Below are 26511 nucleotides of genomic sequence, written 5' to 3' on the forward strand. Positions count from 1 at the left end.
TTTGTCCTATGAGTATCATTAACAAAATATATTTTTAGCATAAGGAAGAAATTTCTGCTAAATCTTCCCTTGTCAACATTTTAGTGCAATAAACTTAAATCTGTAATCGGATAATACTCTGTTATTTGGCGTCGCTGCATGATTCATAACTCAAGTTGTCATCCGTTGATAAACATGGGGTGATGAAAGCAAAATACAATAAATAATGATTCACGATTTCGGCCTCAAGGATATAAAATATTAGTTGATGTAAAATTAACAAATGTTTCGGTTTGAGATTATGCTAAGCAGATACGCAGCTATGGAGTCAAGTTACTAATCACACAAATTTATGCTAAAATAATTATTTCTTCAATAATGAGATATTTTATTTAGCACCAAACTGAGATTAAGAATCGGGATTTCCGACATGTTTTTTTATGATGAGGGAAAAAATATAATGCGCGTGCGTAAAGCATACCCTTTCCCTTCAAAAAAGCCCTAAAAAATTGGTTGGTGGTGCTTTGAGGTCCGGATTTTAGATCATTCCAGATATTGGATGTCCGGATCTCGGACTTTGTACTGTATATATATATATATATCTTTCAAAATATAACTTACCAGTATGGATTCACTCTTTTAAAATAATTCTACCTTAATTAAACTTAGGAGATAATATAATCAATTAATCAATATTGTTTAGGAAATAAATTATATATATATATATATATATATAGTAAAAAATGTATATTTTCACTATTCAAGTATTCACTGTGACAAGTATTCTTATCTTGTCACATGAACAGGCCTCTGTGGAAAGGGGCTTCTCTGTAAATAAAGCAATTGAAATTGAAAATTTAAGTGACTCATCATACATTTTTCAACGTACAGTATTTGATTACATAAAATTTTCTGGGGGTGTTCTTAATATCGAAATTAATAAAGAAATGAGATCAGCAGCAGCTTAACAAAAATCTTTAACTAAATCTGAAAATTCAAAGAGGAAAAGAAATATTATTGAGGAAGAAATTGATTATATGAAGAAGAAGAAAAAATTTCTTCAAAGGGACGTTAAAGATATTAATGAAGAAGTAGATGCTTTAGCAGATGAAGCTGAGACCAGCAGGAACATTGATTTGCTTATCAAAGCAAATGAACTTAGAAGAATAGTTAAAGAAAAGGAAATAGACATAAATAAATTAGATGTTAAAATAGCTGAAAAGATTTCAGATTTAAAAAAAGCACAAATGTTTTGTATATTTTATTGTACAGTTTATTATTCTAGTATCTTTCAAAAAACCAAGGAAATAAATTGTATGTTTACAAATCAGTTATTTTAATCTGCAAAATATTCTTACATTGTGATTATAATAGTAGTTGACTGTGTTTAAATAAATATCAAATAAGTTAAATAATAATCATGTAAATCTCTAAAATAGTGACTGTTATTAGTGTAAAATACACTTATACATGTTTTCAAGAAATTATGTTCCTAATTTAATGTTATCTACTTCATAACTTGTAGGGAGTTAGTTTAATTTTCAAAATTGTTTTATGGCAAGTATTAAATTGAATTTAATAATAGTGCATAATACACACATCTGTTAGTTTCTTAAAGTGAAATTACAAGCATGAAGTCGGTTGTATGGATAATTGCTTTATTCTATTCATTTTTTTGTTTGCTGATAGGTCCTTAATTTTTTCTTTGATGGTCCTTAAAAGTCCTTAATTTTCATGTAAGGAAATGTGTACGAACCCTGCTCCTCCCAGGGAGCAGTTTGGGAGCTTTCCACCAGTCTTCCCATGTCATCCAACTTTTCGAGAGGACTTTCACCATGTATTTTGTTTCAGCTCACCATATATTTTGAGGCTGTCTTGCCACACAGACACTATATTCTTAGGAATATCCATGCCACCTCCTGGATGTGAACCAGGCCCCATTGGTCAACATCATTAAACATACTCATACTGGCTGGGTGGTGCCTTGTGCTGTATAGCAACTTGTATGAGGGAATTTCATTTGCTCAGAAAGTTTGTGATTTTGTTTCCTGTGACTAAAGTGCCAGTGTTATTGAATAAGCTCAGAGTGATCAAGATGCTGTTAGACCCACCCTACTTCTATAAAATATTCATTTCTTCTATATAAATATGTGTCATGTATATCTTGATTTTAGTTGTAGAATCAGATTATGTTGAATATTGTAATTTACAAAATGTCTGTTGTTATTATTGTAAGATTTTGCATAATTTGCTTAAAATTAACTTTTGTTTGTTTAGGCATTAAACGAACGAGGAGAGAACCTGAGTAGACTTGAAGATACAACAGTTCACATGATGACCGAAGCTGAAATGTTAGCAGATAAATCACATCAATTGTTGCTCAGATACAGAGACAAAAAGTGGTATCAACTCTGACTTGTGAACTTGAACCAATGTGCTAGAAGGGAGCTTGTCTTTCCCCTTGAGCCCAAGAACATTTGGGCAGTCAAGAGAAGTATTCGTTTTAGACGAAATATAGCCCCCTCTGTCAACATGTTAAGGGAAAAATAACATAATTTGTTGTGTACATTTTTCAGATGTTTTTAAATACTGCAACATTAGTTTTGACTGTATATGGAATGAAGTTTCCTGTGCTATGGTAAAGATATCATGCACTTAATGTTGACAAAATATGTTTCTCTAAATAGGAAAAAACGTGACACTGTTTAAACTATGTGTTAAAACAGATGTTTCAGTAAACTTGTCGTCTTTCATATTTTCTAGTCTGATTCAAAATTGAGTCGAGACTTGGAAAATCAGAAATTCATTTACCTGAAATTAACCTTCATTATGCACTTGTTATACCATTAACACACATATATATTTAATTTTATCTTTTTGTTTGAAAATGCACCAATTTTATGCACCTCCTCAATTTTCTTTTGCAATTTGAATTCTTTCATAATCATGAAATTAAAGATTCATGAGGTGCTTGAAAAATCTAAGATTGATACTTAGTGCAGTTTCCATCAAGGTTGTTTTCTCTAAACTATTTTGCTAACCCGAGCTTATTAGTTTTGAGAATAATAAAAAAAAAAATATGCAATGATTAATTTAGGTTGTTATGTAACTGAAAAATATAGTGTATTGTGATACAATTAGTATCAAAAGAGCAGTAAATTATACTTATTTGTAAGTACTCATAATAATATTTCAGAGTTTATTAAATAATTACCACCAAATAATTTATTCTCATGTTTGATGTATAAATATGGTGTCCTAGGGATGCTCTGACTATGCACTCTAAAACTGATGGAATGTGATTTCTGATGTAAGTATAAAAACACCACCTGAAAAAAAAAGTCCTAATACTTTTTTGGGTGTTTATACCTGTATTTTGTTTCTAAAATTATATGCTATAAATTATGTTTCAAATAAGAGTGATTCTTTTTAATCGCTTCAAAATTGAACAAAATGAAAAAGAGAAAAGTGACAGTGTAGAAGAGCTGTCTGTTATTGATGTTTTTATTGATGAACCAAAGCTTAAGAATAAAATCTAATGTTTTCATATACATTGTCCTCTGTGTGAAATAGCACAATATAAATATAATTTCAACTGCACAGTGTACTTCAATAATACCCAGATAACCCTTGTAAAGTTCATTATTAGGTTGGCAGAAATCTGTTATGTGAATACAATATATAGTAGTAGGAAAAAGGGGGTTAGATTTCAAAAATTATCAAGGGTGTACTATTTATGTTACATAATTCAATCACAAGACTCTTTTTTCAAATCATGCCTCAGAGGCCATTCTATAATAAAATTAAATAATAAGCAATAAGAATTAGCATAACATGAATAAATTTGCAGGATTATAATTTCAAAGGTTTTCCAAATTATAGTCCAATTTCCAAATTAAATTTACTCACATTATGTTGATTTTTGTTGCTTTGGCATTTAGTTCTTATGTGTATTCATTTTGTTACAAGAAAAAACAATATTGCTGTAGCCAATGTCAGAAATATATTTATGAAAGATATAGATTATTGATCAAACTCTCACTGCACATTAAATAATGCACTTTTGCCCTTTTTCACTGCTGTGCACAGATGAATAAGAGCATTTTCTTTGCTGCAAAATATTTTCATCTTCTGAAGCAAGGGTTCCCAAACTTTTTTGGCTTGTGAATCCTTCCAAAATGTGTATGCAATATTCCTAAATTAAATATTTATTTATAAGGTACTAAAACTAATAATTAAACTATTAAACCATTCCTGAGTGAAATAATATTGATAGATTATTAACAGGTAACTAAACAGTTCCAGTATAATGTAAAAAATATAAATTACAATTTTGGAAGTTTTAGTTGGTAAAACTGTAACACGTTTTCACTTCAAAAATAGAAAAAAAATTTAATGTACTATGTCAAACAACATATACAAAATTTATTTTTAAAGCTACTAAATAGATAGGGCCTACCAATGAGATCCTTGTGGCTGTTGTTTTGATTTACACAATGCTATTGACAATGCATTTTGTAAATGTGTGTTGGACCCTTTGTACCCTATTGGCCCTATTTTTATTTTTATTTATCTTTTTAATATGGCACTATATGGCAATGTAAAAACTTCTGATTTATTAATAAATACTAGATAAGGGTGGACGTGGGCAGAACCGATTAACCGTAATGGTAGAGGGATGGTGCCCACGTCCTCCGTTACTACTACTACTACTACTACTACCCTATTGGCCATGGGAGGCCATCAGTAGCACAAGCCATTGAAGAGCCATTTAATGTCGGAAATGCTTATAGGCAGTGACGGAATGTTATCTCTTACTAGGAGCAGTGCATCCCCTGGCACAGATTGCATGATGATTGCAACTTACATTTCTTTAACTTACTGTATAGTTCAGGGGGTGCTTGTCTAAAAATTCACATGTAATCTTAATATTTATTATCTGTGCAATTATCTTTAACTTTAAGCATCAAAGGTTGAATTATTGAAGAGAAAACTATAAATTAAATGTAACAAAAATTAAAAAATAGACTGAAAATTAATATTTTTTATTTTATATTTTGGGAGGAATTCAGTTACACCACTGCTTGTGGCTACACAAGCACAGTTCACTAGAACAACAATAATGTTTTATAACATGCACAATATATTTCACAACAACGGAACTGATGACTTACTATAGAAAAGGACTAGACTATGATTGACTGACTGTTTCTAAATTAGTTCGTGCTTAATTAATGATTTCTTCAAGAATTTTCTGTAGGCAGAAATTTTTCCAGAAGGTCATTGTTAGAAATGAAATTTTATATTCCTGAATTAATGAGTTTCTATAAAAATGCTGTAATTTTTAAAATGAAATGTGAAACTGGTCAAATATTGTATTAATAACTTTAAATTTTTTAACATAAAACTCTGTTTAATTACCTCTAAATAGACAAAAATATGCAATTTAATAAGTACTTGAAATCAAGATAACACATAAACATATCCTAAAGATTTGTGATGTGATAAATGTTTCTCAAAATTGCTGGAACAGAACTTATACATGTGTGTGTGTGTTTACGGCAACGCCTCGAGGGCTATCTGCCTAAGAGGAGGGATGCCTTCGTGGAGGACTTTCTAAGGGAAACTGGCTCGTATACACGTTACACATGGGGAAAACCACGAAAACGCTCATGCAGCTCATGCGGGATTCGAACTACCAGTGTTCAGCGACTTCACTGCTCGGCCGCTGGTGGGCCAGAACTTATACATGAAGTGCTTTCAGTGTTATGTAGTTCAGTCACAGCATAAGTTTCTTAACTTCATGTTTGAGAAATATGCCATAAATAAATTAAGGCTTAGGTTTTTTAGAAACATGAGATCCATAATTTAATTAAGTGTAATAATTTAGAAAAGGGAAGTTCTTTAAATTTAAAAGCATATTAACATATTAAGCCAAATTTACTTTTTTATGAAGCTCTTAAAAATATATATATTTTTTCTAAAATGTAATGAATATGCATTGATTAAAATCATGCATTTTGTGAGAAAAAAAAAAGAATTGTAGAATATTAAAGAAAATATGTTTGAAATAGTGAATTTCTTCAAATAATAAATTATTGTCACCCACAAAGTTGTGAATTCCTAGCTTTTCATCCTTCTGTAATCTTTCTGTGTGAATGCAACAATATATAAATAAGGACTGTAATCAGAAGCCGAAATTTAAAACTTGAAAATCTTAGGTGTGGATTGTTGAATAATTAGAAGACATGTACTCAGATTTCTGTCATTATTTGTAAAAGCTAACAATTGCTGACTATTATATACTACTACCTTGATAACTGAAAAATATATCATTATTATTCAGTTATAAACAATTGAATTCCATATTGTGTTTCTTAATAGAGCTTGAAAAATACGGTCTAACTGCACTCATTCATTGCTCTTGCTAGTTGGACTAATTACACTCCACAGTTGGACACATGGCAATGTAATGGACACTGGCTCGCTTCACATCATGCATACATGAATACAGTGCAACATCTGTTTGTGTTACACCTAAAGTAAACCACATAAGACAGCCAACCCGTTGGGATTTTACCCTAAAGCTAATTACTAATATTCAGCTTTCTTATCCCCTCAATCATTGTTGAAATGAAAATGACAAATTAAGATATGAAACTAAATTGAAGAGATAATTGTTTTTACACTGTTGTTTTTAAAGAAATTACGAAGAGACGTTAATAGTTTCACTTTCTTGATATGGCTTTCTTACTGCATCCTTTTCACCATTTCTAGATTATTTCCCCTTTCTTCCCAAAACTAAAAAAATGCATATATACATTTAGTTAGATTACTTTTAATGTCTTAACTTCTTTTATAAATTAAGCAACAAAAAGTATAGAATATGTAGGTAAATAACAAAACTTAAAGAAAAGTAGTTTTTATATTCACAAATCAAAACTAAATACTTAACAGTTAAATAAAAGCTGAGGCTAAGAATCCCCACCCCCCGTTTGAGAACTCATGATATAGAATGACTGGGTTACGATAATGATCTCTTCCCTCATTTTATGACAAAGTTGCTTGACTGTATAAGAGTGTTAGACATCAGGGTGTCTTGGCTACTAGGCCCTAACATTTTATATTTACAGATTAGTGCACTATAATTTAGTTAGTTATTAAGTTGTTTGTGATGAAATAAGTGGTCAAGACCACGCCACGTACATAATTCACATGAGCAGAATAGGAAAATAAATTTCAGTATAAGTGCTAATCAGATGGTGTCATAAATTATATCAATATATGTATTAATTATATTTAAAAATCAGGAACCGAACTTACAAAACAAAAAATATGCATTTTATACAAGCAATTGACCATTTAGTATGTCCATAGGTCTTTTGATGTTATTTTGGGTTGCTGAAGTTGTAGTTACAGATTCTAATTGCAAGTTTACTTATCTCCTCTTGGCGTTTATGAAAATCTTTGACAGTCCTTTATAATATTATGTCCAATTACTATGTTCTTTATAATATTATGTCCAATTTTCAGCTCTTTATGCATTCTGTTTTTGCAAACATACCAGGGGAACAGGGCCATTCCTAGCGGTGCAGTGAGTACGTGGGTAGCCAAAATCAGCAGTAGCGGACTCTCGCAATACCACGCCTAAATATTCTTAATTCATTGTAAGTACTTGTCATATACATATAAGTACTTTTTATACAGTTTTTTATGTAAGTACCTAGTGAGTATGAAATAAAAATTTTATTAATCATTGAACATTTTTTTTTTTAATTTGGGAGCAGCAATCTTAAGAAAGTACATGGGCAGCTAATGGCCTAGGAATGACCCTGCAGGGGGGGGGGAGTCGTCTGTAATTTCCCGAAAAATACTTCTGGACAGTGTGGAGCTGTTAACGATTTGTTTAACAGGAATAAGTCCAGACTGGGCAGGCACAGCAAAGTGTGGGGCGTAGAATGGATTTATTAATGAGTGTCCTGATTATGATAGACTGCTGTTTCGAACAATTAAGAGGTTAAGTTTAGCTTTGCGCCTTCGAAACTTCCGAATAATAGACGTAATGTGTGAGGCTCATGAGGAAGAATTACTCAGGATTGCTCTAAGATAAAAAGGAATTGCTTAGCCCAGGGCAAAATAGCTCCATAAAATAGCCACAGTTTTTCCAGCCATGTCTACAATGCTTATACAGTCAAAAGTCGTTAATCCGGACTCGTCGGGACTTCGGCGATTCCGGATTATCGATTTTTCCAGATTATAGATCATCAGTTTAAATCTCGTAAGATGGCATGCAGAAATTCTAAAATTAAAAATATTAAACCGTAATTTATGAAATAAAGAGCAAAATCATCTAAAGAGTATCAAAATTTACCAAAAAAAAAAAAAAAAAAAAAAAGCTTAATATTTATTTGTTTACTTTATTAAACATTTCTCTCGATGTAAGTTGTTTAAGTTGCTTCATTTTATGTGATAATACTTTCTCTTTAATTCTATAAAAAGACATAATTTCTTGTTCAGTTACAAAGTTCCGCTGTTAAAGTCCCGTTAATTGCTGTGCCGAGAATACCGACTAACTTGTCAATCGAAATTTTTTCGTTTTCACTAACCTCTCTGTCACATTCTTCATGTCTTTATCCATTTTTTGCAGCAATTCCTCTTTTTGTTTGTTGGACATCGAAACATACTTTCGTTTTGCAGATCCTTTGGAAGTTCCAGCATCGGAAATTCTATTTGACATAATCGAAAGTTCAAGTTTACTTTTATAAAATTGCTCTTACAGTCTGCAAAAAATAAGCGGGATCCAATTCGAAGATTAAGGAACAACGTAATCATTAACATTAACTGGAATAGATAATTAGATAATTTTAGCTTACACCATCCGTTATACATTAAACGCGCAGGCGAAAATGCATTCTGCACTTGTGCACACGCATATGTGCAGTAGTCAAGGTCTTACGCGCACGCGTAAAACGCCTGTGCGCATGTGCCGACGCGGTGCATGCGCAGAAAGTTTTTAGCTTTGAGGTCCGGATTATGGGTGTCCGAATTAACGACTTTTGACTGTACATGGTTCTGTAAGTGTTGGACGACTGGGTTAAGGAATGCACTTTGAGCAAGGATTGCTAGGTCATCAGCGTATATTGCAAATGCAAATTCGGGCGTGCATAAAATGCCTTGCACATAAATGTTTAAGTTCTAATAGAGACCCTTGCGGTACACGGGCTGATATAACTCGGCGGGTAGAATATTTGCCAGAGATAGGAATATATGCCTATTAAGTAGGATTTAATTAGTTCTGATGTAGTTTGTATATAAGTGCATTCAACCGAATGAGGTCAAAAGACTTGACTGCATCAAATAAAAAGCCACCTGTTACACTTTCTTAGTTTGGATCCCTTCGAAAACCATCTTTACTACTTTGTATAAAAAGTTTGACAATGATAGTTGCTTTCGAAAGCCAAAACTGCTATGAATGATGATGTTTTTGGCACAATGAGAGGATTCTGAATTCTGATGAAGGTTATGGGTTGCACAATTTTGCTAATGCTCTGTAGCAAGCCGATAGTTCTGTAAGACTCCAAGTAGGTGGTTGGTTGGTTGACTGGTTTAATTACAGGCGCAAAGCACAAAATGATTGTACTGCTCCAAGCATAATTTATATAATTCTGTTTAGTTAAAACTACATATTTTCTGATGAAATAAACTGATGAAACAAAAAAGTGCTAAGATGAATACATGAATAAAACTCAGTGAATGCAAATATAAAACCAAGTAAAATCACAGAACCATGATAATTATTAAAAATATATTAAAACACAATAACTGACCTTAGTTCAAATTAAATAATAATAATAATCCGTTTCCTTTGAATGCATAAATTCTTTCAAAATTAATCTGTCAAGCGACAAATCATAGGCATTAAAATATTTCAAATGAAGCCTCTCGAAATATGGACAGCCAGTTAAAATGCGACGCACAGAAAGTTAAACACTGCTTTTCCGGTTTCAGAAGACAATTATGAATAACCCAAGTGATCGATTCTTAGGTGAGTTAAAATGGCTTCCTGTCTCTAGTAGCCTCCCAATTCTCCTCTCTAGATTTTATACCTTTCAGTTTATTATTTATCTGCAAATCACATAAAAGCTGACATTTTTAAAACATTTTGCTGCTGATTACAGTTTTAATATATCTAAAAGGAACAAGCTGACAGGACGTTTCCCTAGCAAACTTGGCTGCGATTTCATATAGCTTATCTCCTTTTATTACCACATGTGAACCCAGCAGTACAGTATCCACGTTTCCTCAGCTTTAGTTTTAGAAGTTCTACGACAGCTGGATTCTTGAGGTTCGAGAATATTTTATATTTAATATATAAGCTTTTAGCATGCTAAACGAGTCAGAATAAATTATCAATCTTCTCCAGCATAACATAGTGTAAATATAAGGTAGTTAATTCAGAAGTAAATGTATTGTTACGTATTTTCCTTACATATGGGCCGGGTTCGTGGATTTGGAGTGAATAACGATGACAGCACTTGACGGAGAATGGAAATACACTTTATTAGCCAGTATTATTCAAGACAGCTCCAAAATCACGCTTACAGTCGTCGAAAAACTACTATAAACACGCTGGCACAATCAGCGACGGCAAAGGACCAAAGACAGCTCCCGACTCTCCTCGGTCGTTCTCGGAACTCTACGTACTCTCGGTACTCTCCATGCTACAACTCGCGATGCACTCAACGATACACTAGAGTACAGCTCCCGACTTGTTTCGGTCATTTTCGTAGCTTAACACACTCTAAGATAAAACTCGACGATGCACTAACTCATGATACATTAAAAGACTCTCGATGCACTCGACGACCAACCCGGCACGAGACTTCGAGACACTGGCTCACTGACTGACTATCAACTCGCTAAACAAGACACTGACTCCACAGGGACTGACTCTTCGCGTACCAGCAGGGTTTATATATAGCTTTTGGCTTGTGTTCGAGAACATTTTGGGTTTAAACCAGTAAGAATTCGTTCCAGGAGTCTCTCCATCCATCTATGGCATATCGCCAATTTTGCCGCTAAATGGACGATTTCTTGCCAAATGCGGCAACCCTGCCTTCCTTTGCCATTTTCTGGCGACCCTAAATCTACTTTGTGGGGAAGCTATCCCACCGCGCCTGGACATTTTGCAACAATATATCGGGTAATTGTCTTTCTTTTATATTATTTTCAATTATGAACCACCATGCAGTATGACCTGTTGATTTCGAGCCATCCATCTATATGTGAATGTAACTGTTGTACCTCAGCCTGTGCTCTAAAAAAACTTGTTGATATTTGGTCTCTTTAGTATTTTAGGTTTTTAAAGACATTAAAAAGTCGAATTCGTGCATTCTCCAAAGGCTGTATTACAAAATGTTTTACTTCATGTACATCAGGCATGCAGTACTCTTTAATAAGTGAGTGATTTCTTAAGAAAAATGAAGGTGCACAGCATTCGAGCTCAAACAGCAGTTCACACATTTCACCATCAAAAGAAGCATAGTTGGATGTTATTGCGATTTATATTGTAATAATGCATAAAGAACGGCTGCTCGAGCCTCAGCTGGAGTGGTGGTTCACACAAATCAACTAGCAGACTCCCCAGGAGAGGTTCTGAAGGCTCTAGAACAAATCTACAGAGCATGATGATAAACGAAACCTAGATTCAGTAACAGTGAAGTCTGTGCTAATCCATATATTACTGAGACATAATCCAGTCTGGAGCTCTGTAAATGTGAATCATTGAACCACGTTTTGCGCCGCAGAAGGAGTTCACCAGGACTTTTAAAGTATTTAAGATTTTTTGAAATTCTTCTTTCTCAGGTATATAGGACATGAGGAAGTAAGGTTAGTGTGTTGTATTTTATATGTGTTGGGTACGTGCTCAGTGATGATTACAAGATGTACACAAACATCGTTTATTCTACATTACTCATCTACTATACTATATTACAGTTATGGTTAAAGATAATAATAGATACAGTTACAGTTACATATATAACATCTCCCTTTTTTTATAAAAAAAAATAATAGTAGTAATATTAAACATATTCTTTTAAATAATAAGGTTTCTTAACAGTCCTACCAGATCGAGTGACGTAGTTATGTCCATTTGAAAAATTTGATGATACTATACCTCTTTTGCTATTTGGTGACACAACACTTCTGTTAGATTTTGAAGGACTTACAGGCACATCTAAATTTGTAGTGCTCCTACTATTTTCATGTATCTCGGGTTCATCTATAACTTCATTCTCATAGTTGTTTTGTATTGCAAACTCTTCCTGATTAGTTCCTTTAAGAAGGTCTCTTCTGTTCCTTTCTACAATTCTTCCATCTGTTCTTATAATCCTATATGAACGTGATCTTTCTGCTTCTTCTATAATTTTCCTTTTTTCATGTAGTTTTTTCCCTTTCTCTTTTATGTAAACATGATCTCCTGTTTTCAGTGGTTTTAATGGTCTTGCATTCCTATCAATAACTTTTTTGTAAGGTTTGTCTCTTCAGAAAATGTTTATGGTCTTCATATCGTTTAGCTTGGACAAAATTCTCTTTTATAGGCATCAATCCATTTACTTTTCTTCCAAACATCAATTCTGAAGGTGACTTAATTTCATCTGAAATAGGAGAGTTACGATATTCCAGTAAAACTAAATATGGATCCTTGTTGTCAACTACAGCTTTTTCTAACATTTGCTTGACAGTTTGAATATGTCTTTCAACCATTCCATTAGATTGTGGATAATTTGGACTTGAAGTTCTGGTTTCAAAATTCCATCTTCTTGCAAAATCTTTATATTTCCTGCAATTATATTGTGGACCATTATCCGAATATACTATTTTCGGAATACCATGTCTTGTAAAAATTGATTTCAGTTGCTTTATCACTGCTACACTTGACAAATCTTCCAAATGTCTAATTTCAACATATTTGCTAAAATAATCTATAACTATTAGATAATCCCTTCCTTGAAAGTAAAAGAGGTCTGTTCCCAATACTTCCCATAGACCATTAGGTATTTCTTTAGATATCATTGGTTCTTTAGTATTAGCTTTTTGTAAACTTAAACATGTTTGACAATTCAATACCAAATCTTCAATTTCTTTTTACATTCTTGGCCAATATAATATTTCTCTTGCTTTGATCTTGCATTTTACTACTCCTAAATGACCATAATGAATTTTGCTTAACATATCTTTTTGTAAACTTCTTGGTACAACAACACAGGAATTTTTAAATATTAATCCATTTGCTTCTGATAGTTCTTCTCTGAAGTTAAAATATGGTTTTGCCAGTTCTGGAACCATACATTTTTCATCTGGCCATCCAGTTTTAATTAATTTTCTTAAAACTTGTAGTTCTTCATCTTTTTCTGTTTCCAGTTGAAAAACTTCCATTTTACCATTAGACATTGGTATACATTCTACAACTAATCCAACATGAGCTTCTATTTCTCCTTCAAAGAAATCAGATCCTTTATCAGTGAATGATCTTGATAATGCATCCGCTATAAAAAGTTCTTTTCCTGGTTTATATTTTATCTCAAACTGATATGGCTGTAATCTTATACGCATTCTTTGTAGTCTTACAGGGCATTTATTTAATGGCTTTTTAAAAATTGATTCCAGTGGTTTATGATCACTTTCCACAGTAATATTTTTTCCAAATATATACTGGTGAAATTTCTCACACGCAAATACAATAGCTAAAGTTTCCTTTTCAATTTGAGCATAATTCTTCTGTGTATCTGTTAATGCCTTAGATGCATATGCCACTGGTAAATTATTCTGCAGTAAGACTGCTCCTAGTCCTTCTTGAGATGCATCTACAGATAAAACTACTGGCATGTTTATATCATAATACTTGGTTTATTTACCAAGACATCTTTTAGTCTTCTAAATGCTTTTTCATGTGTTGCATTCCAGTTCCAGATAACTTGTTTTTTCAACAAATCTCTTAAACATGATGTCAATTCTGATACATTAGGTATAAATCTAGAAACATATGTAATCATTCCTAGGAAAGTTTCCAATTCTTTTACATTTTTTGGTGGTTTTTATATCTAGAATAGCCTTAATTTTGTCTTCATCTGGTTTTAAATCATCTTTAGAAAATATATGTCCCACTTCATTCAGCCCAAATTTACATTTATTTAAATTAAATTTAACATTCTTTTCTCTGGCTCTGTCCAACAACTTCTTTAATCTTGAATCATGTTCTTTTTTATCTTTACCCCAAACTAATAAGTCATCTATATATATTTGAGCTCCTTCTAAATCACTGAAAATTTCAGAAAAACTTCTGTGGAAAACTTCTGGTGATGAACTCAGTCCATATGGCAACCTCAAAAAACAATATCTACCAAACGGAGTGTTAAATGTAGTTAATTCACAACTTGAATCTGACAGTTTAATTTGCCAAAATGCTTTGTTTGCATCTAAAATACTAAAGACCTTTGCATTTGTCATTTGAGATGAAATTTCTTCAAAGGTTGGTATGTGATAATGTTCTCTCAGTATATTTTGGTTAAGGTGCTGAGGATCTAAACACACTCTTAAATTTCCATCCTTTTTCCTTACTACCACTAATGAATTCACGAATTCTGTTGGTTGGTTAGCTTTCTTTATAATACCATCTTTTTCCATTCTTGCTAATTCCTTTTTTAATGGATTTAATAAGCTAAGTGGAATTTTCCTACAGGGTTCTATTTTACCAACAGCTCCTGGTTTTAATTTAATATGATATGTATATCCAGTTAAATTCCCAGTTCCTTTAAACAAATCTTGATATCCTTTTAAAAGTTCTGGTAACTTTTCATTAGAATCAGGATTTACTGTACAAATCCTTTGTATTAGGTTTAATTTTTGCAATGTAGGTAAACCTAAAATAGCTGAACATTTTTATCACATGCTACGACTTGAAATTCTACTTCATCCTTGTCCCCTTTTGATGTTTCACATAATAATTTACATTTTCCAACTACATCAATTGTAGTACCATTGTAATTATTTAAAGTGACTTTTGATTTAGTCAAACATTTCTCTCTTAAATTTAATTGTTTAAATTTAGGCAATGGTAGCACATTACACTGAGCTCCAGTATCCAACTTAACAAATAAATATTTAGATATGTTTACTTTTAGTTTTTCAAACCATTCGGTTTTATTTTTAGAAAATGGATTTATATCTTCTACTGACCCTAAAATATATTCATTACCATTATTATGTAACTCATGCTCTAAATTATTCTGTACAACATTAACATTTTTAAAAGTGCACATTTTAGAAAAGTGATTTTTCTTTTTACAGTACAAGCAAATCTTATTATAAGCAGGGCAGTTGTATAACTTATGAAAAGTTCCACATTTTCTACATGGTTTTGGATTATTGTACTTATTTCCTTGATAGTTTGAAGAAGATTTAGTACTTTGTTGCTTTTGTTTTACATGAAAGTCTTTCTTACAAGACTGACTTTTTTCCTCTGAAGGTCGAAATTTATTACGTTTGATAGCTTCTATTTTATTTTCTTCAGTTAAAGTTTTCAGCTGAAGTTCTGCTAATTCAGAAGCTTTACACATTTTAATACATTTCTCCAATGTTAACTGATCTTCCCTTAATAATCTATCTTTGAGATTTTTATTTAGAATTCCACTTACTATTCTATCCCTTATTAAACTATCTTTTAATTCTGCAAATCCACAGTTGCTACTTAATTTCTTTAAATCGGTTAAGAAATCATCAAACGATTCACCTACATGTTGTGTTCGACAGAAAAATATATGTCTATCAACACTTTCGTTTGCTTTCGGGATGCAAAAATTTTCGAAAGCTTCAATTACTTTGTCAACATCCTTCTTATCTTCTTCACTTAAATTAAAAGTATTAAATTTTTCAAGTGCTTCTTCACCAATTATATGCAATAAAATAGCTACTTTAATTTCAGGTGATTTAGTAATACCACCAGAACATATAAATTTGGAATTTTTGTTTCCATTTCTTCCAATTTTCGCTTAAATTTCCTTCAAAACTTAGATTACTTGGTGGCTTTAATCCATCCATATTTAATTTAGGACTTTAAATAGTTTATATATACGTATTTTTAGCCACTTCCAATAAAAATAAACAACTCACTTACCAGCGATATAAGTTTCGATTTCACAGTAAACAACTTCCCATGATGTTTTTGTTTAGAACATGTTTACCGAGGCTGCATGGTTCTTCAAAAAAGATTTTCTTTTTTAATCAACGACGGGCTGCGCCATGTGTTGTATTTTATATGTGTTGGGTACGTGCTCAGTGATGATTACAAGATGTACACAAACACCGTTTATTCTACATTACTCATCTACTATACTATATTACAGTTATGGTTAAAGATAATAATAGATACAGTTACAGTTACATATATAACAGTTAGCTTGCGATCGAACATCACCTCTAAAAGCTTTACCTCAAATTCAATTGGAATCAGCAACCCATAAAGATGTAACCTTAAGCTCAGTAAGCAGTATTCGGTTCCCAAAAAAAAGTGCGCTCAGTCTTTTATTTCGAAAACAAAAAGTACTTCGCCCAACTATTCATGGATCCTGTTCAGAGCGATCTACAACTGCCTTTCAACCTAACTTATATCTGCGTCTTGACAGCTAATTTGCAAATCATCAACATATAATGATCCCAACACTGTAGAAGAAAGTTCGTACAAAACATAATTTATTTGTAAACTCAACAGAGTAACTAACGTTCATTACTTTCTTGTTCAGAAGCATTTGATAATACAGAGTTAATCCAAATTTCAAAAATCATTGCCTTCAGAAAGGTTCTAAATGAAATTAGCAAGCCACTGCCATGAAGATGACGAAGTGTACCGTATGTCCATGCCTTATTAGGAGGACTTTTAAAATATTTTCCATGTCTATTTATATTTTTCTATGTCCAAAAAGACAAAGACAAGATGGTTTCGTTATACGAAGGCATTACGACTTTGTTTCCAAAAGCAGCGTGTTATCCATGGCTGTCCTTCCTTTATGAAAATCGCTGTGATAAAGCGAGAATATAGGATTCTTTTCAAAGAAATACACTCATGAACAGTTTGCCATTTTTCCAGATAACTTGAATAAGAAGCTTGTAAGTCTGATGCGTAAATAGTGCGAAGGATTTTTTCACGTGCTTCTTTGGCTTTGCAACGGGAATGACAACAGCTATCGTCCAAGCATTATGGAAGACATGCTTGTTCCACACTCGACTGAAAAAAAAGAGAAGGGCAATCAATGACTTACAGGAGGGATGCATATTCATTTCATAACTAATTCCATCTCGACCTGAGATAGTCCTATGCGTCTGCAACAAAGCAAATAAAGTTCTCAAGCATAGTAAAATCATTATTATAATACGCAGAATAGGAAGAACTGATGTAATGGAATTTATCTCGGAGGGTAGCTTGAGAGAAAGAAATGCTGGTGAATAATTAGTGCTGCACAAACGGCATCAGGTATCTCACTATTGTTGTGTCATCCAAGTGTTTGCAAATTCTTCTCTATTGCTAACAATTTACCCATCTTTTTCCAGAAAGTGAGTAAGAGAAAGTGGCCAAGTAATCTTTATAAAGTCTCCTGCTGTTCTCTTTCCCAAATTCGTTTTGGCGTAAAAATTGTTGTTGATAACACAGATGTGATTCATGATCCCTCACATTCTGAGAATTCTTTTGATTTTGCTTTAGCTTTTTTGAAGTCTATAAAATTTGACAAATCGGAGAATTTAACAAAATTTCCTCATGCTTTTCTCTGCTGTCTCAGTAACTCATGACATTCACAGTTCCACCATGGTTTTGAGTGCGGTGGGAGCTTTGTTCATGTCACAAGTACAGATAGTGTAGCTGTCTGAATGATAATATCCGCAACGGCTTTAACTGCATCATCGATCTGAACATCATTTCACCATCTCTTCCGTGAAGGTGAAGAGAAGAGTTCCTAGTCTATCATATCAATTATAAAGCGAAAAAACTTCAACATGGGATTTACTCATTCTCGTGGGATAGCTATGGGATAAAAATGCGAAAATGATCACTATTGTAAGAATTATTTCCAACACTAAATGTTAAAATGCAAAACAGGTGGTTAGATCAATAGTATGAAATGACTTTAAAGTCTCGTGGAAGTAGGTATCCTGTCCGTTATTGAGAAGACATAAGCGATGATATTCAATCCTCTTCTCAATTTGTGTGTCTCGAGAGTTTGCATTCTTACTTTTCCAGAGTGAACTATGTCAGTTGAAGTCCCTTATTCTGGAAAAGAATTCAGGCAACTGTCTCTATTGTGCCACCTAAATCTTGTTGATCCGTATGATGGCTTAAAGATAAGTAAACGGTACAACCTGAAACTGAACTCTGTACATTTATTAGGATAGTAACAATTTGGAGGCTGGTGTTTAAAGAATGGAATTAGAAAGATATTCTAATGAGATGAAGAGCCTACACCTCCACTCATATGCTCACCTACAGTCCCTCAAAAAAGGGTTCGAAGACCGGTACCCATCTTGAAAACACAAAAATCGTGAAATTTGCTTTATTGATTTTTTTAAAATTAACTTAGAAGATATTTTCTCCCTCCTTCCTGCATGCCTTTGTGGTGTAACGGTAGCACACTCGGGGCGTATTCGAGAGATCCAAGCTTCGAGACCCGGCAAGAGCATTCCTCATCTTTCATGTACTTCAAAATAACCTAATGACTCTACAATGCCACCCGAACTAAAAGATGCTGGACAATAATTCATAACCACCAGGATTTGGCGAATTGTTCCTCTAATCTCCAATCGCTCTTTAAAATGGAGGGAGAATGTAAGGTATTTTCTCCCTTCTTCCAACATGCCTTCGTGTTTTAACGATAGCACACTCGGTGCGTATTCTAGAGATCCAAATTCGAGTTTCAGTAAGACTGTAAAACTCTATATCATTTCGAAGCAGGGGAGATGAAAAATGAGCAATGCCCTCGCCGGGATCCGAGGTACAGACTTCTCGAATACGCACCGAGCGTACTGACCACTACACCACGCAGGCATGTTAAGAAGGTGGGAGAAATATCTTACAAGGGCAATGCTTATTTTTCCCGTCTCCTTCTTCGAGAGACCTAATAACACTACAAACTACATAAGAAAAAAGTTAATGGGAATAAATTCGAAAAAAAGTCAAGTATGTGTTAAGTTTTTTGTCTAACATAGTTTACTCTAGTACCATTAATATTCTTTTACCTAACTATGTAAGACAAAGTTAATGTGAAATAAATTCAAAAGGAAAACATACGTATGTTAAGTTTTCGACTTACAAATTGGCCCTAATTTTTTTCAATTATTCCTTTTACTCTAGTTATATCAGAAATTTAAAATGACAGTCACAAAAGGTATGGGTCAAGTTTTTGACTAACAAAGTTGACCCTGTTATATTTTCAATAATTCTCTTCTTTTCTTGACTATAAGAACAGTAGTATAATAATGGGGATTCTGCAACAAGAGGGTCAGATCAAGGTCAGATGCATCGCGCAACGTCATTGATGACATCACACCAGGGCATGGCCAATGACGTCTCAAGTTGAGTGGAGTTGTTTTTAGTTGCTGATTGAGTTGTAGACCTCCTGCTTTTCATTTAAATTTAGTTTTTCAAAATTTGGCAACAGGGAATATTTTTTGCATCTTAATGTTGATGATGTAGCGATGCTGCCCTCTGTTGATGAAAAAGTGAATTTTACGTTTTAGAAATATATTTTTAAGTCTGGTGTTAAAATTATTCAATGCGCGACTCTGAAAACAATATAAGAGAAATAAATATAAAAAAGACTTCCTTCTAACGACAATGCATGATGTCATGAAAATGAAACTATAAGATAATTTTTTTTATTACACAATTTTATTCTGACACTCTTATCCTTTCTAGTTTTCCATGAACATTTAACATATTTTTAGGTTTTTCTATTGATATAAACATATTTGTTTACTGTCATATTTTTAACACTTAGCGTTTCTAATTTGTAATATTTTATTTTATTTCTATATATTATTATTTTATCATATCTTTGTAATTTTTAACATACTCCGTTTTCTAATTTATACATTATATTTCACAAATATAAGTATTCCCATATATACTATTTATTTGTTACATTACTTAATTTTAAATGCAATTTCCAGCTTTTTTCTTTTTAACGTTATAGTTTTCGATATATTCGGAGTTTTAACTTATTTCTAATAGTCTAGCATCATATATAATTACTGTTTATTATACCATTTAATTTTAAAACATAATTTTTAGCATCTTTTTTTTTTTTTTTTTTTCCGTCTATTTTTTTTAACCATTCCAGTTTTCTATACACACTTTCATTGTTTTAAATTTTGTTTTTTCATTGTTTCATTGTTTTAAATTTTGTCATCACTTGTTTTAAATTTTGTTTTAAAAAGAAACGTTTATTTTTCGTGATCTTAGTTCTTTTACTTAATTTTCTACAGAATTTCTAATTTCTTTCACATGTTTAAAAATGTCTTCTTTACCGAATATGTTTTTTTTTTTTTTTTTTTTTTTTTTAATTTAAGTCTATAACTATTACTTACTTTTCTTACGTTCATGATTTTCCTTCTTAGTTTATATTTCACAATTCTAGTTTAACTTATTTATTATACTGTTTTTATTTTGTGTTTCATCATTCGTAATTCCAAAATTTTATCCCATTTTAGGAATTACGAATTGGATTCTCACACTTTTTAACGATATGGATTGTTTTCATTAACTGAGTATTCAGACATTTCCTTATAATTTTTACTACCTTGTACGAAGTAAAAAGGAAGTATTGTAATCGCGAAAAGTTTCCGGCAGCATATTTCAACGAATATATCCATTCTGACCGCTATCGAATGCAATTTAACGATGTTTTTGCGTGATATCTGTACGTAAGGATAGAATAAAAGACTCGTTTCCTCCAAAAAAATTATGAAACTGCTTTAAAATTAATTATAAAGAAAATTTTTCGTGGCGTCTGTACGAACGTATGTACGTACGTACGTATCTCGCATAACTCAAAAACGAGTAGCCTGAGAACGTTGAAATTTTGTATATAGGACTGCTATAACATGTAGATGTGCACCTCGTATTTTGGTTGCAATCGGCCGCACCAAACGTATATAAATACTATATTTATATATATATCCACTCTGTTACTCGGCACAATGATCTCAGTTTCTTTACTCTTATATGTTTGTAAATTGTACATTTTTTGCTTTAAAAATGATTGAATTATGTTGTTCTTATCTTCCGGTTAAGGTTTTTACGCCTTTCGTAATTCTGGAAGCAATATTTGTACAATTATCAACAATTTAAAAGCTGTTTAAGTGCGGTTAAGTTTTAAATAACATGGCGGACATATTTGTTTACATTTGAAACAGCAGAATTGTAGATTTGTTGCCAATCTAGAGAGACTAAGCTTCGCAACAACAAAAATAACATCTTCATTTATTATTGCGAATTAAATCATGCTTAATCCTTTCTGGAATTTTTTCGAGGAAATAAGTGTTTAAGATTTACTTAAATTTAATGATTAGTAATTTAATTTTTAATAATTAGTAATTTTTAATACAGATATTTTGAGCTTTTATGTATTTTTGTCTTGTCGCGAAGTGAAAACTGAATTAATTGAATGAGAAATACTCAATCGTCTGTAAAAAAACTTTTTTTTTTTTTTGTTGTTGTTGTTTTGTTTTGTTTTGTTTTTGTTTTTTGTTTTGTTTTGTTTGCTTAATTTCTTTTTTACATCGTTCTAGCTTTATTATAGTATTTGAAAAGAACATGTGGCAACGATTAGATAATTCTTTAAATGGTATACTTTTTGTGCATTCTGAGTTATAATATGAATGAAATATAATACTGTTAAGTGAACCTAGTGCCAGAGTGTCGCTATGTTAAGCAAATAGAGTGAATTTTAAAGAATGCCTTTATTCTATTGTGGTTTATGCGCTGTCGGCGAAGTACATTTAATTAAATCCAATAAGTTTAAAAGAAATGCAATAAACAAATGCGTATAATTTAATATTCCGTACAAGGAAGTCATGTGGTGTACACATCAGATTTTTTAAATACTTGTCATTCTCCTGTCATAACCCCATCCGATATTATTTTAAATACTTGTTATTCTCCGATCATAATTGATCATCTACAAGTTTTATTCAGAAATTTCCATTCAGAACTTTAATACCATTTATATCTAAATGTATTTCTTTCTCATATAGTTTTAAGGTCTTCAAATGTTTCTAACATCATGTTTAGTTTTAAATCCCGATTATCTTTAAGTGTATTCATAATTTTCGTTTGTAATTTTACATTACACATTCAGTGTTTCATCTACACATATCAAAATATCTTTTACATCTTCCAATATTTACTCTACGTTATATTTCAGTACTTCAAATGAATTTACACTGCTCATACTATTATTTTTTCATGTTTTAGAAACTTTGACTGAACTAATTTTGCCTTTTTCCTGCACTAATTGCATCTATACCCGCACTCATGAAAAACTAGCAATTGTTTGCATCACATGCACAAAGAAATTCTTAAAACCAACTTTTTCAGTATTGTACTTAAATTACTATTTTATAGATGGGAATTACCAGTATTCTTTGGTTTTACTCTGTTGCATCTTTTTAAATTTTAACATCTTACTTTTAATTCTAACATACATCTCTTGAACAGCTTTTTCTTTTAATGATAGAAACCTTACCTTGTTTGTTCAAATTCCCTACAGTACCTTCTTTAATTCACTATGCAACCCCAATGTCTTTCACTGACATTCTATTTGATAATACTACAAGTTTCCTTAGCTGACAAAAAGCGAATTATTTCTCATTTCAAAATAGAACTAGTATATTTTTCACAAGCATTACCTTCTTCTATTCAAAATACCCCTCAACCGATAACTGATGTAGAGATACCAAAGGAGACTATTATCACACGGTACACAATTGTAAAATTCTTTCGACATTTCAGGTTTTTAGAACGTCTTTCGCAAGTATATCAATACCACCAGAAAATACACTTGGCATTTTCACTCAGTTTAAAGGCAACATACTGTTATAAGAATGGTTTTAGTTTAAAGGCAACATACTGTTATAAGAAGCAAATGAACACAGTTTGTGCTAAATAGGCATAAACACTTAGATTTAGAATATTTCTTTTTAATCCGATGTAAGACATGAATTTGATTCATGATATGGATTGTCTCTTGATTTATTTAATTACAATCGCTAATAGAAAATTTTTACTTTACAAGTTCAACTTTTAACGAAATAGAAATGAAAACCACGACACATCTGCTGTTTTTTAAGAAAAGGAACATTGATATACTTCTGAAAATGTAATTGTTTCTAGAGTTTTCTTTCCATAACGTCAGTTTTCATTAATTTATTAATTTCAATAATTTTTTATTCACTATTTTTACTATGATATTTTATTATGAACAAAAGATTGTCGAAAACATCACACACTATAACTCTTTCAAATATATTTTATTATGAACGAAAGATCGTCAAAAACAGGACACAGTATAACTCTTAAGAATATACATATCTTTACCAGCATCTAGTCATTACCAAGTGAACCAAAGGAAGACAGAGTAAGAGATGTTTTACCCCAATCTATATGATATTTCTAAAATATTTAAACTTTTATGGATTCTCGAATACAGACGAAAACTGCATAGACTGTAGAATCAGAGTGAAAATTTTGCAATGCCTTCCGGAATTCGAACTCTAAACCTCTCAAATAGAACTAAATGTGCTTCCAGTTCCACGAAGACATATGAGAAGGAGAGAGAAAATACCTTATAAGATATTATTATGTTTGCATATATTAGATAAAACATTCATGAATGATATTTGTAGGAATGTTTAGAACTTCATAAAAGTGAGAATTCACTATGTTAATACATGTATCATCAGTTATTTACATTAATCAATGTAATATCATCATTCAATACATGCATATGTATTAAAGTTTAATACTCTTACTTTTATTATAGTTGAATAACTAACTACTTTAAGAAAGAGGTCCATATCTTACAATATTTAGTTCGCATTGAACAACTTTTTCCAAGACCCACATTGAGCCATGTTCATTAAATTCATCAAATCTCTTTTTTATTTTTTCGAAGGCTTCGTCAATCTCTCTTTCTATATAATGCCCTATAAATAATTCTAAGCAGTTGCTATGAAAATGTGGATCAATGTATTCAGTGTCTCCATTTTCATTCTCACGACTCATTAACTACTAAATACCATTTCAGACACCAATATGTGTCTACATCATAAATCAATTTTTCTACAAGTTGCAATTTTATAGAGTTAAGTAACACATCTAAGTCTTGGTAATTCTCTGTGTTAGAGAAAATCGACTTAGTTGAGAACACCAAAAAGACTTGTGATTTTAGTAGACTTACATGCATTAACAGGGTCAAATTTTCTTCGTATTTGCAGGGCTCGTGTCACATCATGTTCCATTCGAATGTGACGTTGCAGATCACTTTTTCTTTTAAACACTTGTGAACAATTGGTACAGTTTCTAAGATGAGAAGTTTCATGCTGTTTCAGTAAATCGTTTTGGACAGCTACTGCATTTAAAATATGTTTCATGAGATTTCAAATGTCGATTCAGATAACTTGTTTTTAAGAAAACTAGCATACATACTCGCAATTTCGGAGATGAATCGCTTCATGAACTCTTAAATTATCAACACGGGTGAATCTCTTGAAACACACACTACATTGGAAAGGTGTTTTTTTTTTTAAGTATGGACTGTCATATGTCTGTTGAAAGACATTCCACGCATTTAAAGGGACGGATCTTTAGGTGTTGTTTTAAATTTTGTTTTAAAGTGAACTTCTTGTCGCAAGTAGGACACACCTGAGATAAAACATGAGAAAATCATAAGTATTAGAATGATTTATGCATTTCTTAAGCTGTAATTATATCATTCATCATAGCCGTCATATATCTTAAATATTAACAACATACTGTTTTCATATTAGATTATTTTACACTAAGAATGCATTTCTCTAATAACATAAACATTTAAGTATGTAATAAACCTTAAGCATGTTAAACGTATATTCCATAAAATAAAGCGAAACTTACATCCTTAGATACGAATTCATTATCAGTAGTGTCGTTGGAGATCAAAGAAGAATTATCTATTCCTAATTGAAAAAGGACAGCAAGTATACACACAATGAACAAGCATAAAGCTAGGTTACCGGTAATGTCGATTTGGAAAACATAAATTTATACTGCGTATGCTGTTTCCACAGATTAAGAAATCACCAATCAAATAAAATTCATCAAGAAGTAATATCCCTCAACCACTTAGAAAACGCATACATTTCATTAATGTATTGAGATATCATTATTTACTAATATGTCAATCATCTGATAACGTCTTGACTTTTCTAACCAGAATGATACGAATGACATGAAAAGTGACATGCAATTTTATCAGAATTAGATAAATCAACAAGATTAAATACATGGGATAGTTAGATTGTCTTAAGATGCTGCACATGTGATTATGAAAGTAAAAGCCCTTATATCACACACTATTATTCACTAAATATTCAGAAAATAACAAAACATTATTAATAATACTATCAGACAGCACTATATACGAATAATTATGATAGTTTATTTTGATTTGGTTGATTCTCTCAAATTTTGTCAATTAAATAGTTGATACTGATTTTAAATATTTTAATTTTCACATTATTGGGAAAACTATTGACTGTTTTCAAAAACTTTCCTTTTAGATCCATATATTTATCTCTCGGAAACATTTAATTGTAACACTTTATGTGATACTAACAACTAAATATTACATTTCTTATTAAAACATGAAAGTGAATCTCAGTTCGCCTTCTACGAAACACCAACAACTCCTAATATAGTTCTAATAATAACATCTTTTTATCATATAAAATTACACACTTATTATCATGTAAGATCACATATGCAGACCATACAGGATATGACATAAAGATAATTCTTTTCGAATGTTTTTCATCTCAAGATAAAGTTATTATTCATATGAACATGTAAGTATTCTTCAAGTTTGGAGAACTTCTTAAATGACATAGTGTATAAATTTACAACTTCGAAAAATAATAAACGACAACTGAGGTGAAAATGTTTCATAGGAAATGTTCAAAAGTGACAGTTCGAAAAGTGCTGCATCGGAAAAGTGCTTGATTTCGTTATCATGATATGACAGGGGTAATAGAAAATTCGTTCTGAAATCCTGATAATCTCTGAAAACGTATTTGGAAGTCTTGTTATTCTCAGGTTTGGCGTTACACAAACCCAAGTGGAGGGTAAGCTTTGATAAGCGATGTAGTTTTAAAAGAGAAAAATCGATTTTTTTCGATTGTAGTTCTCTCCTATTTCCACACGCATATATATACAGGGTTATTCAAAAA

The 26511-nt window shown here is 31.8% G+C and overlaps 1 protein-coding gene and 1 long non-coding RNA gene across 3 annotated transcripts in view; one reads left to right on the forward strand and one right to left on the reverse strand.

Moving 5' to 3' along the window:
- The window catches only part of LOC118195587 (syntaxin-binding protein 5-like), a 331030-nt gene extending 327500 nt beyond the window's left edge, over positions 1–3530 (forward strand). For both annotated transcript variants that reach the window (XM_085813670.1, XM_035366922.2), the window contains one exon: positions 2257–3530. In XM_085813670.1, coding sequence (XP_085669796.1) covers positions 2257–2394 — 138 coding nt within the window. In that variant the 3' untranslated portion in view covers positions 2395–3530. The remainder of the gene's footprint in view (positions 1–2256) is intronic.
- Positions 1–25479, reverse strand: part of LOC146998219 (uncharacterized) — a 53064-nt gene extending 27585 nt beyond the window's left edge. Inside the window, exon 1 of the long non-coding RNA XR_015040378.1 lies at positions 25181–25479. This is a non-coding gene — a long non-coding RNA (uncharacterized LOC146998219). The remainder of the gene's footprint in view (positions 1–25180) is intronic.
- Positions 25480–26511: the final 1032 nt, after the last annotated feature.

The sequence above is a fragment of the Stegodyphus dumicola genome, chromosome 3, assembly GCF_044657685.1.
Source record: "Stegodyphus dumicola isolate Sdum_Otavi_A_Nest chromosome 3, ASM4465768v1".
Lineage (NCBI taxonomy): Eukaryota > Metazoa > Arthropoda > Arachnida > Araneae > Eresidae > Stegodyphus > Stegodyphus dumicola.